General features: G+C 32.3%; 3 protein-coding genes across 7 annotated transcripts in view; 2 read left to right on the forward strand and 1 right to left on the reverse strand.

Annotated features, from left to right (window-relative positions):
* LOC145306514 (uncharacterized) overlaps window positions 1-3,821 on the forward strand; it is a 121,180-nt gene extending 117,359 nt beyond the window's left edge. For both annotated transcript variants that reach the window (XM_080148654.1, XM_080148655.1), the window contains exons 43-44: window positions 1,040-1,096; window positions 2,756-3,821. In XM_080148654.1, coding sequence (XP_080004780.1) covers window positions 1,040-1,096; window positions 2,756-2,789 — 91 coding nt within the window. In that variant the 3' untranslated portion in view covers window positions 2,790-3,821. The remainder of the gene's footprint in view (window positions 1-1,039; window positions 1,097-2,755) is intronic.
* LOC145306517 (uncharacterized) overlaps window positions 1-21,199 on the forward strand; it is a 195,048-nt gene that overhangs the window by 169,503 nt on the left and 4,346 nt on the right. Inside the window, exons 1-3 of one of the 2 annotated variants that reach the window (XM_080148662.1) lie at window positions 18,543-18,588; window positions 19,350-19,435; window positions 20,412-20,443. The exons of the other annotated variant lie outside the window; for it this stretch is intronic. Coding sequence (XP_080004788.1) covers window positions 19,351-19,435; window positions 20,412-20,443 — 117 coding nt within the window. The 5' untranslated portion in view covers window positions 18,543-18,588; window position 19,350. Of the gene's footprint in view, window positions 1-18,542; window positions 18,589-19,349; window positions 19,436-20,411; window positions 20,444-21,199 lie in introns of those variants that run through there. 2 annotated transcript variants of the gene reach the window in all.
* On the reverse strand, window positions 4,076-12,513 carry LOC145306516 (uncharacterized). Of its 3 annotated transcripts, XM_080148659.1 has the most exons (5): window positions 12,419-12,435; window positions 11,587-11,665; window positions 11,121-11,223; window positions 7,075-7,126; window positions 4,076-6,092 (listed from the first exon to the last, which is right to left on the reverse strand). In XM_080148659.1, exons 2-5 carry the CDS (start codon window positions 11,658-11,660, stop codon window positions 5,386-5,388), a joined length of 936 nt encoding a protein of 311 aa, XP_080004785.1. In that variant the 5' UTR covers window positions 11,661-11,665; window positions 12,419-12,435; the 3' UTR covers window positions 4,076-5,385. The 3 variants fall into 3 exon arrangements, with proteins under 3 accessions (XP_080004785.1, XP_080004787.1, XP_080004786.1); XM_080148661.1 differs by lacking the exon at window positions 11,587-11,665 and having other exon boundaries at window positions 12,419-12,513; XM_080148660.1 differs by lacking the exons at window positions 11,587-11,665; window positions 12,419-12,435 and adding an exon at window positions 11,495-11,547.

The following is a 21,199-nucleotide window of genomic DNA, read 5'->3' on the forward strand; positions in this document are numbered from 1 at the left end:
AGGTATATTCCCTAAAGAGTAGAATCCAATCGGTTCAATGGTTACCGAGATCTTAAGGGACGGACGGACAGACAGGCAAACAAAGAAACAGACAGACATCGTTCTACTTTGTATTATAGATAGATAGATTAACTAGCAAATCACTAAATATTCAGACCTTAAAAAGATTACCTAGTCGAATTTTAAGTAGTTTTGAAAATTATTTAAATGCATATGTGTTTAAAATATTATTTTCAGTATGGCTGGCTACAAAACCGATTACCAGTTTTTGTTAGCCAAGGGCGTTCGTCCCCTAGGGGCTAACAATGCTGGTTTTAATCTTATTTTTTTATTTTAATATCCGCGGAAAGCTGTCCGTAATACATAAGAACTAATATACAGTGTGTTTTTTTTATGAGAACTTTTTTGAAAGCAATTTTACCCCACTTATAGTTATCAGAATTTAATGATTAACGGCTTATTTTCTTCGTTTTTTATAACCATTTATAGAACATAAAAAAAATATTTCAGTTTTTATTAAAAAAGTACAGTAAAATAAAAAATTCAAAACCTGGGTGTCAACATCTAAAAATGATTTTAGCGCATTTTTCTCATGCTCAAATCTTCTACCCTTTGCAAGAATGGCTGCAAAACACTTCAAAGTTGAGATACAGAGTTAAAAATTAATACAGATACTTTTGAGGACATTTACTAGAACATATCAAAGTTTGAAGGCCATATCTCAACCAGGGAGGGAGTACTGGCCCCCCAAAGTGGACTACTGAAAATCCATTTTTTTTTCTTGCAAAGAGTAGGTAGAAGATTTGAGCTTAAGAAAAATGCGCTAAAACCTTTTTTAGATGTTGACACCTAAGTTTTGAATTTTTGATTTTACTGTACTTTTTTAATAAAACTGAAATATTTTTTTAATGTTTTATAAATGGTTATAAAAAACGAAGAAAACAAGCCGTTAATCATTAAATTCTGATAACTATAAGTGGGGTAAAATTGCTTTCAAAAAAGTTCTCATAAAAAAAACACACTGTATTTTCTATTTTAGACAAATTGGAAATGCTGTACCCCCACCTTTGGCAAAAGCTATTGGTCTTGAGATTAGGTATTTTTAAAAGCGAAGCTTTTCTGTAATTAGGGTCGATCCGTCCGTCCGTCCGACACAGATAGCTTTTTTCGTTAATATAGGCATGTAAGAATTGTCCTATCGATTTCAAACTGCATGGTGATTCCTGTAGTAGTTAAAGGGTGTGCAAAAAAAAATGCGGACTTTTTTAAAATTTAGATTGCGCGGCTTGTGTTAATAGTAGAAAAACGTTATGCATATCATTAGAACTGTTATGAAGTCTATTTTTTGGAAATATAAAAACGATTCCTATGCTACGTATAGTTTAGGAGCTATGTGGTAAAATGTCCCAACTGGCTTAAAACTTGACTTGCGAGTAAATCATTAAAGATTAAATTAAAGTGTATGCATATAAAAATACGTACATTTTTAAAATTCTAATTGCTCAGCTTGTGTTAATAGTAGAAAAACGTTATGCATACCATTAGAACCGCTATGAAGTCTATTTTTTGGAAATATAAAAACGATTCCTTTGCTACGTATAATTTATGAGCTATGTGGTAGAATGTCCCAACGGAATTAAAACTTGACTTGCGAGTAAATCATTACAGATTAAATTTTTCCACTTTTCTCACATTTATCAATACAGCTCCTAAACTAAAAATAGTACAAAAATCGTACTTATATTTCCAAAAATTAGAGCTTATGACGGTTCTAACGATATACATAGCATTTTTCTACTATTCACACAAGCCGAGCAGTTTGAATTTTAAAAATGTCCGCATTTTTGCACACACTTTTTTATCTTTAATGATTTACTCTCAAGTCAAGTTTCAAGTCAGTTGGGACATTCTTCTACGTAGCTCCTAAACTATAAGTAGCACAGTAAAGGTTCTTATATTTCCACAAAATAGACTTCATAGCGGTTCTAATGGTATGCATAACGTATGGTATGCAATACTATTAACACAAGCCGCGCAATTTGAATTTTAAAAAGGTACGATTTGGAAAGCGTAGCAACTCTATAATCATTACCAGAATGTCCGTACGTCCATTTTAAACATTTTTCTACTTTTTAACAACAAATTTTTATGTGATCTAATTATCCGTTTGATCTAATTTTTGGTATATTGATTCTTGGGATAACAGAGTACAATATTATAAGCAAAGCAACTCTATAATCAAGTCCTAAAATGTAAGTATGTCCATAAACATTATCCTGTATCAAGCAGTTTTTTGACATATTTACTAACAATTTTGCTTCGACTCTTATACTTTTATATTCTGATTATTTAGTTCTGACACTATACAAGTGTTAATGTCCGTTTGTCCTACCGTTTCAGTGCTTCGCTTTTATGGATGTTGTTATAATTTTAAAAATGGGAAGGGATTTTAGTCTACTTAGAGATTCTTAAAACAAAGTGTTTAGCTTAATATAAATATGCTTGGAAGATCATTTACAATAGAAACTTGTAAATTTTTGTTGAAAATATAATTAGGCGAAATTTTTTTTTACTTTTCTAATCATTTAGTGGCCATAATTTGATAGAAGCGAACCATGGCCGTCAGCGGTTATTGGGATCTAAAAGTGCACACAGACAAACAAATATTTGGTTACTTTTATACAAAAACCATGAAATCCGCTACCTAATGTTTTTTTTAAAAATAATTTAGGTACAATAACAATTATTTATTTAGGAAATGCCTTATTGATAGAGAAGAAGAAGACTGAATTTTTATGAAAAAGACCTGGGATCGTAAGTAATATGACAATGGACAATAATTTGATTTACACCCCCAATTGCCAAAAATTACCTGTAGACTTAAATTAAAACACTGAAGATTTGATCATCGAACATCCCAATTATTTTCAATGAAAGTCCTAAAAGTTTAAAGAGAAAATATGTTTGTTAAACTTTGGGGACAAGAATAATTTACAGTCCAATGTCCTTTAGTCCCCTGGAAAAATTTGATTCGATTTATCGTATTATATCTAGTTTTCTACGAATATAAAAATGTAAGATAAAAACCAGGCATCAAGGCATCTCGGGGCTAAAAAAATTGGTTTTAATCTTATAATTTACATTCGCGGAAAGCTGTTTATAATACGATGCGAGAAATAACTATTATTATTATTGTACCTGTGTAGCAGCAATATTTTTCCAGTATAGCTTCGAAACCTATTAATGTCCACTGGGATAGAACCGGTTATCAGCCATACTGAAAATCATATATAGTATCATATAAAAGAAAATTTTCCACAATTTTAAATTTAATATTTATATATAAGCTAGGTATCTATAATACGATGAGATAAATAACTAGGTATTCTCATTTTTATGCGCTATTAGGCTGAAAATTTTTTTCCAGTGTGGCTTCGAAACCGATAATATCCACTGGATTAGTAGAACAGACAATTTTCTCCCAATATTAAAATAAAAGTCATGAACAGTTTTGTTAGCCCGGGACTTCGTTTTAATTTTAATATCCATGGAAAGCTGTCTCTAATACGATGAAAATAACTGTTCCCATTTGTTTTTTAATACTCTCTTACGCTGGAAATGTTTTACTCCTCCATACATTATTTTTTTAAACTTGAAAAAAAATTTAATCTTAGATTTAAAAAAGAAAATTATTTTATTTTAAAAATATAGTTATTATGTAAATATTATTATAGTCAATATTACAAATATTTTTTTAAAAAACCTACCGTATGTAAAAATTATCTTTATGACTTAGTTAAAATATAATGAATATTTTTTTTGATCTTTTTGTATTTTTAAAAACAAAGATGTTTTATAATTATGGTCATTACGTCCGTAAGATCGCCTGTAAGTCTTTCTGTCTGTAACGGATAGCTCTTGATTTAGGCATCATGATAGAGTTTGAGTTTTGACACCATTGGTTTTCGGATCCGATTTTGTAAACCTAGCAAAAATTAAAGAATCGGACATTCATCACTATTCATGTAAATTAACTCTACCTTTACAGATATAGAATAGATTATCTTTTAATTAATTTAGATTCAAAAATTATATTTCAATATTATTCAATATGGTTAAATTTGAAATTAATACATTATTATTACAATATGTACATATTATATACTAGCGGATACGCCCCCCCCCCCCCCACTAGAAGCCTCTAGGGGCACTTAAGGTTGGAGGGGGAAAAGCCGACATCATCCCATTTTAAATTTGAGTTTCAAAAGATTAAAAAATAATTTTTGGGGGAGGATGGTGAAGACATCCTCCCAAAAATAGTTAAAAACCTTCCCAGGACTTATAAGAAGCTTCACTGTAAAGGAGAACAATATCGGTTCAGCGGTTAGCGAGATCCTTCGGGAAAGACAAAAACGCTTACTACTTTATATAATAGGATATAACTAGCAGCTGTGACCCTATTGTTTAAGGACTCTGTACTCAAACAGGAGAGGGGATGGGAACAAAGATAGCCTAAATTCTTCCCTGGTGTCTATATGAAGATTTCTTGATGTATAAAACTCATTCAGCTTCGTAGATAGCGAGATCTTAACTGACAAACAAAAAAGCATTACCGTATAGAATAACTAGAATTCCATATAGCTTATAGTGCCTAATAAAAAATGATGTCATAAAATACAAATGACTAATGATAGGCCAGTATACATTGTTCAATTTCATTGCATACTGACGTATCATTGTTCATTTGTGTTGTATGACATCATTTTTATCAGGCACTATAAAGTGTTGTTTATAGGTTTACAATTTTTACAAATATTTTTAATGATTAACTTGATAGGGTGAAACATGAATAAAACTTAACAAATAGATCATTGAATGTTTTTAAAAGCGAAGCTTTTCTGAAATTAGGGTCGGTATGTCCGTCTGGTGCAGTTGTTATTTTGAACAGGATAGAATTTTCCTATCGATTTCAAACTTTGTATGGTGATTTCTATAACAATTAGGTCCAACTGATACATGCTGATTATTTTACTTTTTGACAAAAAATTTTTGTATGTTATTGTTATCCTATTCATCTGATTTTTGGAATAATGATTCCTATCACCTCAAGGTACAATGTTAAAAGAAAGCATCTCTATAATCAAGTCCTAAAAATGTAAGTATGTTCTTAAACATCATCCTGTACTTAAGAAGTTTTGAAACAAATTTACTTAAAATTTTGTTCTGACACCTACAATTAGTAATGCTCATTTTTCATACCGTTACAGAGATTCGCTTTTCTGGATGTTGTCATCCTTGTTTATAAACAGCTTATAACTTATCTCCCCCCCAAAATGACATCCAACCTTTAACTCTACTGGACAAAATATTATTTTATATTACAACTTATCCAGCGGTCATTAATTCTAATTCTTGAATAATTTTTTCAGAGTTTGCTTTAAGTTTATGTGACAACTCTACAAGATTAGCATCAATGGTGGACATTCTTTTCTGGACATCCTCCAAATAGTCTTTAGCTTCATCTAATATCTTCTGACTTCTTTTAATCAAACTTGCCATGGACTTACAGGCCAGCTTCAGTCCAAGCTTTTCCTTTTTAGGATTCTGTTTGGCTAACCTAATCAATTTTAGTAGCCTATCAACGCGATTAATTGTCTCGCGAGCCAGTGACTTTAACGCAATTCTCATCATGAGGAGGTCATTTCTTATGTTGGTGAAATCAATCAAGGTTTGCTTATATTCAGGAATCAGATGTGATGGTATTCCGGCTGATTCCAGGTTCATGTCTCGGATTCTTTCATTAAGATCATCAATTGCAGGAGTAATCTCAGCTTTGTTAAAGTTGTTGACAACATCATTTAAAGAGAGACCCGAAGCAACAATAGATTCAACAACAAGAGTTCCATTCATTTGAATTTCCGTATGAACAAAGTTATCCCCAAGAACTTTATGTATTGTAAAGTCGTAATCATTTACCGATATAGAACCATAGTTCTTTTTGACTTCGTCAAGCAATTTTTGCTCTACCTTCTTTTTGTCCAAGAGTATCTTCTGTTCTTTGAGGTATTGTTCTACAGCATTTTTATGTTCACCTGTAAAAGCAGGAGGAGTTAGTTTTAAAATTTAGGCAAAATATGTAACTTTGCAAAATTTCTCAAAAATCAGCCGTGTGACGTCATGAAATCTCTCGTCTCACTCATTTTTATGACGTCACATGGCTGATTTTTAAGACACTTTTTAAAATTACCAAAATAGTAAACAATTTGGGTGTTATTTTTCATTTCTCCTCTAATCTCCCTTATTTCTATGACGTCACATGGCTGTTTTTTGAGGAGTTGGTTTTTTAAATTTAGGCAAAGTATGTAACTTTACAAAGTGTCTCAAAATCAGCCATGTGACGTCATAAAAATTAGGGATTATCCAACTCTTTTTTAGAGGTTTCCTTTTCCACTTAACCTCTCATCTCCCTCATTTTTATGACGTCACATGGCTGCTTTTTGAGGAATTAGTTTTAAAATTTAGGCAAAATATGTAATTATAGAAAGTGTCTCAAAATCAGCCATGTGACGTCATAAAATGATTATTCATCTCTTTTTTAGAGGTTTTCTTTCCCACTTAATCTCTCGTCTCTTTTTTGGAGGTTTTATTTTCCACTTCTCCTCTAATCACCATCATTTCAATGACGTCACATTTTTACATTAGGTCTTTGAAACCAGGCAAAATGTGAACGATGTTTAAAAATCACTTATTTAACTAGCCAACGGGTCATTTCTTTTTATACTTACTAGCGGCTACGCCCCTAGAGGCCTCTTGAGAGGGGGGGAGGAGTTGAATTCTTAAACCCATTTTTTAATTTTAGATTTTTAAAAAAATTCTCTTGGGAGGGTGATAGTGCCCTCACAAAAAATAGTCATAAACCTCCCCGGGACCCATGAGAAGCTACCCTGTGAAGGAAACCCAATCCGGTTCAGCGGTTAGCAAGATCCTTCGTTACAAACATAAAACACACAAACACAAAGCCAGATAGACATCCTGTTACTTTATCATAAGGGTACTTTTATTTCTTAGCTTTACCTTTTAGTTTGCTCAGCGAAGCTTCCAATTTTGTCTTATCTTTCATCAAAGCCTAAAGCATAATGTTATATTATTGTGATCTACAGAGACATATTGTCTAAATCAGCCAATATGAAAGTACTAAAGGTCAGGGACAAGGGAAGGCTATTCTGGCAAACAATGCTTTAGAGTTGATTTCTTAGATTTCCAGTTTAAACTTGATGATGAGATAAAGCAACTTTTGGCAGAATTTGATAAGAAACTAAAGCATTAACTTAGCACTTTTTGCTTTGTTTACTAAAAGCCGTGCTAAAAGGATTGTCAGAGTTTATCTGCCCGTTCAGTTTAAAGATGTATGAGCAGAAATAATGCCTTTTTACAACTTTTAAGTATTTTATCTAAATCATATACTACTCGTAAATTAAATGTTAAATAGTGAATAAATATATTATAAATCCTAAAGAGTGAATAGCTGTAATACTTTGAAAAATATTTAAGATTGTTTAAATATTTATCTCATATACAAATTTAAATTCAAAAAAGGTTTTTACGACACCTAGCAATAAAATTCGGAACTACATAGCTATGTATTTTCACAATCCTACATTTTACAATATTTGTTGTAGTTTAATTTTGCCTTTCTTAGCAACTTCTTGTATCTAATGGCTAAACACGTTGGAGGAAAGTGGCGAAATAGGAATCTAAAATAAAAAAGCTTCCCTGAAATCATGATTTAATAAGTACTGCAATAATCAAACCTAAAAACTTCTAATCTCCTCCGAATATTACAACTTACAAACTTTTTTAATCATTTAAAATATGGGTAATTTCCCCCAAAGTGCCTTGTAGAGCACAGAGTCCCCCCTTTCCCTACCATTAATGTAAAACAAAAAACGATCAAAGGGGCGGCATCTTAGAATTGTCCTATTGTTTTAAAACTTTGCATGTAATTCCTGTAGTAGTTAGGTACAATTTAGAAAGCGTAGCTACTCTATAATCGTTACCAGAATGTCTGTATGTCCATTTTAAACATTATGTTGATTTTTTTTTACTTTTTAATAACAAATTTTTATGTGATCTAAATATCCTATTGATTTGGTATACTGATTTCTAAGACAACAAAGTACAATATTTTAAGCGAAGGAACTCTATAATCAAATCCTAGAAATGTGAGTATGTCCATAAACATTATCCTGTAATAAGCAGTTTTTCAACAAATTTACTAACAATTTTGCTTCGTCTCTTATACATTTAAATTCTGATTATCCAGTTCTGACATTCTACAAGTGTTAATGTCCATTTGTCCTATCGTTTCAGAGCTTTGCTCCCATAGATGTTGTCATCCTTGTTTGATAAGTAATGAACAATGAATTTAATTTTGAGCTTTAGGCATAAGTTCGAATTTTTTTTGTAAAGATCCAAGATGCTGTGAGTATTGGGTTGGATTTGTCCTATTTAATTTTTTATAGATTCATAAAGTGAGATATTATTTAGTTATTGAATCGTTTTGAAACTTTTGCCTTAACCTGCCTCAAGGGGTTAATCAAGGTGTTGATCAAAGTGCTTTTGATTAAAAAATTTTTAAAATATTTTTTTTTGTTTGTAAACAGTTACAAATATCTTGAATAAGAAAAAAATGTAAAGATTTTAATTTCAGGAAGTATTTTAGAATATTTTTTAAATCTCCCTAATTCTAAATTCTTTAGTAAGAAATCTTTGTTTTGATTTAAGAAGCAGAACTTCAGAAGCTAACGAGGTTTGGTGATAGCTTATGATTTATACTATCTGAAATGAACAATAGTGCATTATAGAAATAGTTGCACCTTTCTTTTTGCTATATCAGCTGACGATTACCAGGGTAGGTTTCGTGATTTTCCAAGAATTGTTGAATAATTGTTGAAGAATTGTTGATGAGACGGACCGCCCCTGACTAAAGGTGCTTTAAAGACATCTCATTGGTTGAAATATTTTCAGATCTTGGTACATAAAGGCGTAATTTTTTCATTTCGTTCTCATTATGAGTCAGCTATGAATTGTCACATATCTTAAAATAAACTTTGCTTTTATAAAGTCTGTCATAAAACCTATCTATATATGATTTATTTAAGGCTGAATTCCCGTGACCTTAGCAAAGCAATTGATAAAAATGACCATTAATTAACTCACTTCAGGAATGGTTTTATGAAGAACTTTATAAAAGCAAAGTTGTTCAAAAGAAGTTGTATCAACTTTTTTTTTTATAGCTAGCCGGTTCTTTTAGTAAGTAGTAGATGTAAAATTTTTCATAGAATTCAGATATGCAATCGGTTTTTTTGTAGACCTCTTATTTTTTAAGTAATTTAAGTTTTTTAAAAAAATAATTAAGTCGGTTTTAAGGTACTAAAACGCAACAAAATAAAAGAAGAAAATGGCCAGTAAGAACAAAAATAGTAAGATCTTTAATTTGACACCTTACTTTTAAAATTCTGTTGAGTGATTATTGAAAAAATCTATTTTTTTAACCTCGGTATAATAAAAACTTTAGACCTAAATATTTTCTCAAACAGACATAAAAAACATGGGTTCATATATACCTTCAGAATCAGAAAAATATTACGAATCCATTGTAAGCAAAATTGAAAAAAATTAAAAAATTAAAAAATTAAAGAAATGGCCAATTATTTTTTTTGTTCAGACAACACTATTGTCTTCCCTTTTTTACCCCCTCTTTACCCCCTTCCCATTTTTATACTCAATTGAAGAATTAAGACGTTGCCTGTACAATATAATATGATATTTTCATATAATTCCTTTTATTGTAGTTTATATACTATATTGTAAACTTTTTTTTTCAATTTTGCTTACAATGGATTCGTAATATTTTTCTGATTCTGAAGGTATATATGAACCCATATTTTTTTATTTGTGAAATAATAAAATTAAGTTCAAAGTTTTTATTCTCGTGGGTTAAAAAAAATCGATTTTTTCAATAATTACCTGACAGAATTGAAAAAGTAAGGTGTCAAATTAAAGATCTTACTATTTTTGTTCATAATGACCATTTTCTTTCTTTTTTTTGTTGCATTTTAGTACCTTAAAATCGACTTAATTTTTTTTTTTTTAAACTTAGATTACTTAAAAAATAAGAGGTCTACAAAAAAACCGATTGCATATCTGAATTCTATGAAAAATTTTACATCTACTACTTACTAAAAGAACCGGCTAGCTATAAAAAAAAATAGTTGATACACCTTCTTTTAAATAAATAATCTTTGCTTTTCTTGTCATGATTATGCGGTAACTCCTAGTGGGTGAAAATTGAACTTGAAATTTTCAAATCTAATTTTCTCAAAAACCGCTGCATTTTAGATTTTATTGAAAAGTGAAATGAAGTTACCTAACCTAGGGTAATGAAATGCACTAAGTCCCAATTTAGGTTCTAACACAAAAGTCAAAGCACCTACGAAGGCACTGTGAGAATATCACTGGTTTAGGGAGAGAGAGGGGACAATATGTTGTTTATTACACTAGTCCCCAAAGTTTTATAATATTGTTTTCTTATTCGTTGGCATACTTAAATTATTGTTACAAAAATTACTGTGGAAAGTTTAAAATTGATTAATGGTTCTATCATGGCTATATGTTTGTCACGGACCTTTATTTCAATAAAGACTAGCTTAAGAGTTATTTATTGCATCGTATTACAGACAGCTTAATAAAAATTAAAAGATAAAAACCACTTTTGTTAGGACCGAGGTGTCGAAGGCGGATTATCAAATCTAGTTTTAATATTTAGATTTTATTTCAGTTTTAGTGAGAAAATTTTTGTTATACGATGCTATGCATGGTTTTTCAGTATGGCCAGGAGCCAGTTTTAATCCTGCGGATAGCAAGCGGTTTCCAAGCCATATTGTAAAACAAGGTGAAACACCTGTTAAATGGAGAAAGTAAATAAAAAATCATGCATGTGACGGCATAAAAATGAGGGATTATCCATATATTTTTTTTGGATTTTCTTTCCCACTTCTCCTCTCATCTCTCTCATTTTTATGACGTCACATGGGTGATTTTTGAGAGACTTCAAACACCTGTAATTGTTCCGCTGTAATTCCATTCTTGCAAGACTTGACCACAGATATACAGGCAAAAATAACAGCAACCAACACAATTCTTTTTGTTGTCATTTCAGACCTAAACAAGAATGATAATCCTTATAATAAAGTTACAGAATGTCTTTCTGTCTATGGTTTGTACCGCAGGATCTCGCTAATCGCTGAACCAAGAGAAAATGCCCCTAGAAAAAATTCAACAAAATTCAGCTATCTATCTATAATAGTAACTTAGAAAAAAAACATTATGTTCTCACGTCAATTACAAATAGACTGACATACTAAGTGAATTATAAAGTAGATGCTCATTGTTAAGCAAAATCTCACAACAAAAATAAGCAGGAATCATCTACCTGAATTCTATTCTATACTTTATTTTCATTGCACTCATAATATACCTATTTCATCATTGTTCATATTTTTTTTTTTAAACTAATTATTGCACCTTTCCAAAACGAGTATTTTTGAGACAGTTGTGAAATAGGCCTTAAATGATATTTTGCGACGTTTCCCATCCATTATCCCTGAAAATAAGCAATTCTATCTTTCATAACAGGCAAGTAAATCAAATCTACGTTATAAATTCCAATGTCTCGCGAAGGATTACCGATGGACCATTTAATTTTTAAAAGCGAAGCTTTTCTATAAATATCGTAGGTCCGTCCGTAACGTTTAGTTCTTTTCGTCAATATGGGTTTGTTAGAATTGTTCTATCGATTTGAAACTTTGCAAGATGATTCCTTTAACAGTTAGTTACAATTTAGAAAGCGTAGCAACTCTGTAGTCGTTACCAAAAAGCCCATGCGTCCATTTTCAACATGCTATTTTTTTACTTTTTTTTGACAATGATTTTTTATGTGATATGATTATCCTATTCGACTGATTTTTTGAATAATGATTTTATGACAACAAAGTATTATACGCGAGGCAACTCTATAATAACATACTAAAAATGAAAGTATGTCCTTTTACTGTATCCTATATTTACGCAATTTTGTTAAAAAAGTATTTACAATTTCTTTTAGATTGAGAAATTAATGTTCAGATAATCTACAAGAGTTATCGTTTGTCCTTCCTCCTGGTTTTATATCTTCGCTTTTATGGATTTTGCCATCCTTGTTATAATACACATCAGTAAGGCGAGTCTTTACACAAAAATAATAGTCTATCTTTAAAAGCAGCCAATCAAATCAAATTTCTCTTATGAAGTGACGGATGGACTGACAAAGTCAGTTTCTAAAGTTTATTTCAATTTTTTTTAGAATAAAAAAAATTACCTTTTATTGACTACATGTAGGAGGCTCGAGATATTAATAATAACTATAACTAATTTTTAAATATTTTCTTAAAGATTAACTTAAAAACAAGGATTTCTATTTAAAAGTTGGGTCAAATGATACAATAAGAAAATCAGAAGAACAAAAAGCAGGGAGAAGGGAGGTGACAATGGGCAATTAATTCAATTTTAGAGTTCTAACTCAATATCTTCAAAACCAGATATATCTGTAAAATTCCAAAAAAATAGAAATTATTAAACCAGGGAGTAAGGGAGGGGACAATGGATCGAATATTCAATTTTTTCGAGTCTCAGACTTTGGGTACTGGCTTAAAGGGAATGTACAAGAATTTAGCAGTTTCTGGCTGCCTTTGGGTACTTGCGCAACCAATGCCGCAACTCGTTTGTTAGTTTTGAATATCTAGCAGAAAAGTATCAATAAACTTAATTTGTTATGATATGGCTGGTTTTAACAATTTTTTTTCTCTCCAGAAAATATCATTTCATAGATAAAACCTTTATTGTGATATTTATTTAATAACCATTCTAAGAACCCAATTAAATTTTGGGTTATTGGGCGATGGGTTGAATGGGTTCCAGGGAGATTTTTATAGTTAATAATTTCAGAATGATTATGTCAGTCTGATGTGCTTATAATCTAATTTTCTAATGAATGCTTTTTTCTTGGAACTCTTTTCTTATATAAAAGTTTTCTGCCTCTCCCTTTACAATTTCCTTCATATTTTCCGGATTATTCTGGATTTCATAGTCTTTCAGCGATAACTCTTAAATTGAAATAATTGCCCATTGTCCCCTCCCTTACTCCCTGTTATTAAACACTGAAAGAAAAGTATTTAACATTAGTTTATCCTGTCTTATTTTCCTGTGAATAGTCTGTAATTTATCATAAAAGGTATGACCTTAGTACTGGCAGTTTCTTACAAAATAATACCATAAATAAGATGAACTGAAATTAGTTTCCGAATGTGAACACATTTTCCGAGGTGTTTCCCAATCCTATCTCAATATTTGCTACTAGCTAAAAAACCTTCAAACTTAAAAAAAAATCAAAATTTGAATGTATTAACGATTTATACATTATACATTCAAAGTTTTAATTTTTCAAATTTTGATTTTTTTTTTGGAAGTTTGAAGGTTTTTTTAGCTAGTAGCAAATATTGAGATAGGATTGGGAAACACCTAGGAAAATGTGTTCACATTCGGAAACTAATTTCAGTTCACCATAAATAAGGGTTGTTTTCATAGAATGGATAGTTACAGGAGTATCACAATAGAATTTTTGGTTTATCCCACCCATTCTCAGAAGAAAACTATTTTGTTAAAAAATCAAAATAAACTTGTTTTGAATTTTTTCAAAAAATCTGCTAGTGTTTGTATTGGTTAGTTCAGTAAGAGTCATATGCTTTGGGAATAATTGTTTTAGCGGCATTCTTTGCGCTGGTAGCCAAAGTCTTTAAAATTTGCCAAAATAATAAAAGTTGCATGTTTTCTGGTACCTAAAGTCCAAGACTGTCAGAAATGTTAATTTTAGATCCATTGTCCCTTCCCTTCCTCCCTGAATAAAAAGTAAAGCTGCCTTAAAGTTGTATCTGCTATTCTGTGAGTACTTACAATTTCAATGGATTATGTTTATTGCACATAAGAGAAGGGGTTAAATAACTGTATGTCGCCATCCTTGAATCGACTCTAAACTGGTTCTTTGAAAATCAAATTGATTCTTTGTCTTTAGGATTCAAAAATTTCAACCACTGATTATAATCTACAGGAGGGGTTATTTTATGTATCATAATTGGGGATGTACATCAATGAATCGGCAATTGTCTTATCCCTTAGATCCCTGTCAACATGTACATTGGTAACAGGCTTAATAGGTTAGTTTAATAACTAAGTTGCTATTTATTGGAGTTGTCCTATTATTTCGTAACTTGAGAGTAAGAAACCTTGTAATAACATATGTGATCACAAACAGGAATAATATTTATGCTCGTTTACTATAAACTTTAGCATGTAAAAAGACATGGACAAGTTATCCAAATAATAAATTAACAGGATATCTATCTGTCTGTTTATCCATTAACATCTCGGTAACCACTTAATCGATTTGATTCTACTCTTCAGAGAATTTAGAGTCCTGTCGTGGTTTTAAATTATTTTCTTTGGAGGTAAGACACCCCCCCCCCAAAAAAAAAACAAAAAAAATCCCCATAAATTTGTTTTAGGCAGTTAATTTAACCCCCCCCCCCCCCTTTAAAATTTACCCCTACCCTGGGGGTGACCCCCAACCATTTAGGAGGGGGTATTTACCCCCCCAAACAATTTTGGGGGGGGTAAATACCCCCCCCCCCCAAAATAAAAAAATCCGTAATTAAAAAATTTTTTGCGCATTTTTAATACTAAATATTTAATAAAATATAAATTACCCCCTTCAAAAATTTTACCCCCGGGGGTAAATTTTGGGGGGGGTAAACTAAATTTACCCCCCCCCCCAACAGACTTCAGGGGGGGGTAATTACCCCCCCCCCAATCAAATTTTACCCCCGGGGAAAAAATTTTGGGGGGGTAAAAAAAAATTTTACCCCCCCCCCCAAAAAAAAAAGCTTGGACGTCTATGACCAGAGTTACTTAATTTTAAAAAAAAATTACCTCTTTTTTTTCGTATGAAGCGAAAGATGTCCTAAAATGCTGGTCCTAATTGTTTGAGGTCTTCAGGGGGAAATATTGTGCAGGTTTGAGGTTATTTTCATGATCTCCCCAGCTATCCCCTGGAGGCTAGGGGCAAATCAGCTAGTCTACAATATATAGTAGAACGATGTCTGTCTGTCTGTCTGTAAGTCTGTATGTCTGAAGCTTTAGATCTCAGTGACCGCTTATAAGATAATAGGGTGTTACTCTTCAGGGGGACACCTCTACCTCCCAAAGAACCAAATATACCCCCTCCATTTTCTTTTCTTTTTGTAAACAACCTCCCGCGCAACCTTAATCGGTCGGAGATGGGGTGTTGAATGCCCCCCCCCCCCAAATTGTTATTTAACAACGCCACCAACACCCCTGACCGTTAAGAATCCTGTATTTAAGCAATTTTGCAGCAAGTTTATTTTCAATTTTTGAGTAAAATGTTTGTTTGTTCTAGTGTTTGGTTTCAGAGATTTGTTTTATGGATGATGTTGTCCTGTGTTTTATTATGATTGAGCGTGAACTTTTGATAGATATTTTCAAACTTAATTTTCTCAAAACTTAGATTTTTTGTAGTTCGCTGAAAGAAATCTACGTGTCTTGTTTAGCTAGATAACATTACCTCATCAATTACCTCATATGGGCCATGGTCCAATAACCCAGGATAACCATGGGGAGCCAAATGTCTCCTTTTCTGTCCAAACACCCATGGTATTAGTTTAAGTAACATTCATCAGACGAACAACTCTTTGATTGCAAGACCTTTGTCTTAGAAGTCCTAACTGAGCATGGTTATGAGTTGCGCCTGTTTTGGAGCAAGGCATTCCCCCTACTCTACCCATTAATGTCGCGCGCCTAACATATTAGAAGTGGGAACCATTTTGAACATCTTTAGTTTTGACTCAGTGTTAAGCCGAGATTCGAACCTATTAGCTCCCCAGCGACGAGCGGAAGCGCCACAGTCACGGGTTTGGTGGATGGCATTGGTCTAAACCCCGAACCACTTCATTATGCAATTTACATTTTCCTGGATATTTTGTCTACGGTAGACCATAAGTGTACAGCTTTACAGTACATTGTTTCTATTTGCTAAAGCAACACGTATGATAAAAGAAAAAGATTCTGTTTAAAGTAAAATGCTTATATTCCAATCAAAATCTATATTTTTGTATTTTTTACCGATCCACTTCATTATGCAAATTAAAAGAAAATCAATGAGAAAACGTTTGTTTTGCCCTTTTCTCCACTTTTAAAAATTAATTCTAATAAAATAACAATTTTTTAAGGGATTTATGCATTAATTATAATGAAAAACAGTTTAAGGTAGATTTTAATGATTTTTCTAAATAAGAAATAATTGAAAAAAAGAAATTCTATCCCTATCACTTTAGAGGACAGCTGCCGACCCCCAGTCTTATGGATGAAGCTAAATACATGTAAAAAATAAAAATTTGCCTGAAAAGTATACAAAAATGTTTTTTGATGTGTTAAAAAAATCCATTTTAAAATCTTGATTTTAAGGATGATGGCCTTCAAGATGCTCTTACTGGTGGTGATGGTGAGCTAAATGTTATCAAAGTGCATGCCCTTGAAGAAAACTTATATATTGAACTATGGTCCAATTTTTGTAGTCACAGCAGCCTCCAGCCAAGCAATATTAAAAAAGAAAAAAAATGCAAGTTTAATTACTAAAATTCATAAAGTAAATAATGTAGTTTTTAGATAATGGTTATATTTCATGTCGAGAGGCTCCACTGGAGGCTGCTATGACTACAAAAAATGGTACATAGGTTAATAGACAAGTTGTTGTAAATGTCATGTACTTAGATAACATTTAGCTCACCTTCACCACCAGTAAGAGCATCTTAAAGGCCATCATCCTTAAAATCAAGATTTTAAAATGGATTTTTTTAACACATCAAAAAACATTTTTGTATACTTTTCAGGGTAATTTTTATCTTTAACATGTATTTAGCTTCATCCATAAGACTGGGGGTCAGCAGCTGTCCTCTAAAGTGATAAGGATAGAATTTATTTTTTTCAATTATTTCTTATTAAGAAAAATCATTAAAATTTACCTTAAACTGTTTTTCATTATAATTAATGCATAAATCCCTTAAAAAATTGTTATTTTATCAGAATCTTTTTTTAAAAGTGGAGAAAGGTGCAAAACGAACGTTTTCTCATTGATTTTCTTTTGATTTGCATAATGACGTGGATCGGTAAAAAATAAAAAAATGTAGATTTTGATTGAAATATAAGCATTTTACTTTAAACAGAATCTTTTTCTTTTATCATACGTGTTGCTTTAACAAATAGAAACAATGTACTGTAAAGCTGTACACTTATAGACTACCGTATACAAGATATCCAGGAAAATGTAAATTGCATAATGAAGTGGTTCGGGGTTTAGTTAAGATTTTAGTTGTTGTACAGATTTTTTTGTTTAAGTTTCCCTGTCATTGTGAAGGTGTCTGTAAACTTTAAACAATTATTCTTGTTTTTCAGGGAGGGAGGGGACATTGGGCTGTTTATTAAACTAGTCTCCAAAGTTTTATAATAACGATTTCTTATTCGTTGGCGTATCAAATTTGGGGACTTAATAAATTTTGATTTGTTGGTTAATTAAGGTAAGTTTCCACACGTTTCAACGAATAGTTTAAATCTACAGAAGGAGTAATTTTGTGTATCATCATTAGGGATGTATATCAATTTATAGGCCATTGTCTTATCACTTTAGATCCCAGCCTGTTTTTATTTGTTACTGTAACATGTGGTAAAAAAACAAGAATGATAACATCCACAACAGCAAAGCTCAATAAATACACAGTCTGACAAACGAACATTTACAAATACAGTGTCACACTACTTTTAAAAAAAAACTATTTTTATAGATTTCTTAAACAATAAGTGAAGCTAAGTCAATTTACTAGTAAGATTATTTGACTTTTGATGAGTTTGTTGATTATGTAGGGGGTGGACTTTTAGGAGTAGAGTAAAACACTAGAGGGGGAAGAGGTTAAATAACTTATCCCCATCCCAAAGAAATTTGCGCCGACTCTCAATTGTGTCTTTGAAAATCAACCAATAGTGTCGGGAATATAAACACAGCCAAGTAGCAGAATACAATTTGATGGCAGACGAAAAAGGTTCTTGGAAGAGGGGGGGGGGGTAGTTATCTGTATATTACTATAGATCTATTCTCCTCTAGGGGTGTAAAACCACATAACTCCCCTACACCCTCCTTGGTTTAAAGGGGGTGTCAGAAACCTCCCACTGCACGTGCAAAACCGTGTTCACACCACTGCACTGACTCAATTAGACGATACTAACTTGCCAAAATCAAAGCTATATGTTACGCACTGACGGACCGACACTATATATAAAAATCTTAACTTAAAAACTTTTCCTATATTTTTGAATTATAATTTTCAGTCAGTTTATTTTTTAATGTCTAGGAGGTGACTTTCTTTTAAGGTGAGATTATCTTAATTTAATTTTATGTAGTTTATTTCATTTATTAGCAAAGTTACTCTATATTTAACTTTATCTGTCCCTCCATCACATCAGTCCATAACGTTGTGGGGGACATGTGATTTTCTCAGATTCTTTGAATAGCATCTAGTATTTAATATTGTGGGTAGTGGTACCCTCCCCCAAATAGCTAAAAACCTTCCCAGGACCTATAAGAAGCTACACTGCAAAGGAACACCATATCGGTTCAGCGGTTGATGGGATCCTTTGGTGCAGACAGATACACAAACTGACAAAAAGACATCCTGTTACTTTTTATTTGAAGATTTATGACCACTAAACTTATGTTGTTTTAATCAAATCGTTCGTATTCTAATCCATATTTTTTTCGCTACTTATGGATGTTATTATCTTTGTACAAAATGTTAAGGCTGCTAGCTGCCAAACGGCTGAACGAACATATCATGCTCGCACACTGTTTTAAGCGGCATAAGAAGGCCACAAAATAATCTTAAATAGTCAACATCCAATGATGCACAGGGAAAGCTTCACTAAAGAAAAAAACGCGCCAAATAAGTCTTTTTTTATGCAATTATTCCAGATTATTTGTAGGCCTTCTTTTTTCGGTTAAAACTTTGTGAGTGCATAATCTATACATTCCACCGTGTGACCATTAGTTGCCTTTAAAGTTAATAGATTTTTGGAGATATAGGTTACCGGGAACGTTTGACGGTGAACTGCAGTTGACCCGATAAAATTTTCAGGATGTCATCTAAAACTGGTTTGTTTGCCGTACTGCTCGTTCTTGTTTGTGTCATATCTACTGGCCAATCATGTTCAAATAGCGCAGGTAAATGGTCAAAATCACCAATAAGCCAGGGATCTAAAGTGATTTGACTATGACCGATAAATTGATGTACATCCCTAACTATGATTATAACTTATCCAATTATCCACTAACTTACTTATCCACTTACTAGCGGATACGCTCCCTAGAAGCCTCTAGGAGAACTTTTGGTGTGGTGGAGAAGTCGTCCCTCCCCCTAATTTATTTCAATTTTGGTTTTAATTTAAACAATTTTTGGAGGAAGCATTTTTTTGTAGGAGCGGTTTATCTTGTGAGGGTGGAGATACCATCCCCTAAAATAGTAATAAACCTTCCCTGGACCTATAGGAAGATTTTCTCTAAAGGAGAACCATATCGGCTTTCGGTTCGTGAGGTCCTTCACTACAGACAAAAAAACTTACTACTTTATAGAATTGGATAAGCATTTTCTCTATAACTTATTTTTCCGTTTATTATTAGTAGCTAAGCTACTCTATAATTCGAAATGTCCGTCCGTCCTTACGTCATTCAGAGACAGAGAGGGGGAAATGTGATTTTAACGGCTCCTATAAAAGATATCATATTTTCACTGAGTTTCATTAAGATTCGTCAATTAATTGGAGTGCTAGATCGATTCCTAATTTTAAAGTTTTCATTATTTTCTGAATTCCTATTCAAGATAGACGGTTAAAATGTTCAGGGATTGAATATTTTAATATTCTGCATACTTTTCCAGTTTTATTGAGATTTATCTATTGGTTGGGATGCTAGTTCGATTATAGATATTTAGGTTTTCATTATTTTCTTTACTCCTATTCGAGATAGACGGTTGATATTTTTTAGGTTTAAATAAGTTTACAATATACATATCCCCACAAAGTTTCATTAAGATTTGCTTACTGGTTGAGGTTTTATATAGATTCTTAGATTTTCACATTATAAATCTTACAAGGTTTCGTGATTTATTATTTCAATGTTTTTATATGAAACTGCTCTATAGATTATTTTTCCCGGATGAACAATGAAATAAACAGGAATGTTAAACTATAAAATTATAAGTGATGGTTTATTTTTTTCTGAACCCTACCCCCCCCCCTCCCCCATTTTTTAATACAATGTCATCTCCTACCCCTACATTAGTTAAACATAGTAGCAAAGCAACTCTATAAGTAATCATGTCATTCCTGTAATCTGTAATGCTGCTCTCTCTTCGGTTCTCTCTCACTATCACTATTCTCTAAATGCACTATCAAAACTTCTCTCTTCCTCTCTTCTTCTCTCCATCTCTCTTTATCTTTCTATCTCTCTTTCTCTCTCTCTCTCCTTCTTTCTCTCTCTCCTTCTTTCTCTCTCTCTCTCTCTCTCTCTCTCTCTCTCTCTCTCTCTCTCTCTCTCTCTTTCTCTCTCTTTATCTCTCTTTTTCTGTCTCTCTTTTTCTGTCTCTCTCTCTCCTTCTCTCTCTCTCCCTGTCTCTCTGGCTCTCCTTCTTTCTCTATCTTTCTCTCTCTCTCTCTCTCTCTCTCGTTCTCTCTCTAATTCTGTCCCTCTCTTTCTCTGTCTGTCTCTCTCTCTCTCTGTCTCTGTCTGTCTGTCTCTCTCTCTCTCTCTTTCTCTGTCTCTCTCTATCTCTTTCTTTCTCTCTCTCCTTCTCTCTCTCTCTTTCTCTGTCTCTCTCTGTCTCTCTCTATCTCTCTCTTTCTCTCTCATTCTCTCTCTCTCTCTCTCTCTCTCTCTCTCTCTCTCTCTCTCTCTCTCTGTCTCTCTATCTCTCTCTCTTCTTCTCTCTCT

The sequence above is a fragment of the Acartia tonsa genome, chromosome 14 (assembly GCF_053477335.1).
Source record: "Acartia tonsa isolate MP-2025a chromosome 14, ASM5347733v1, whole genome shotgun sequence".
NCBI classification, from domain to species: Eukaryota; Metazoa; Arthropoda; class Copepoda; order Calanoida; family Acartiidae; genus Acartia; species Acartia tonsa.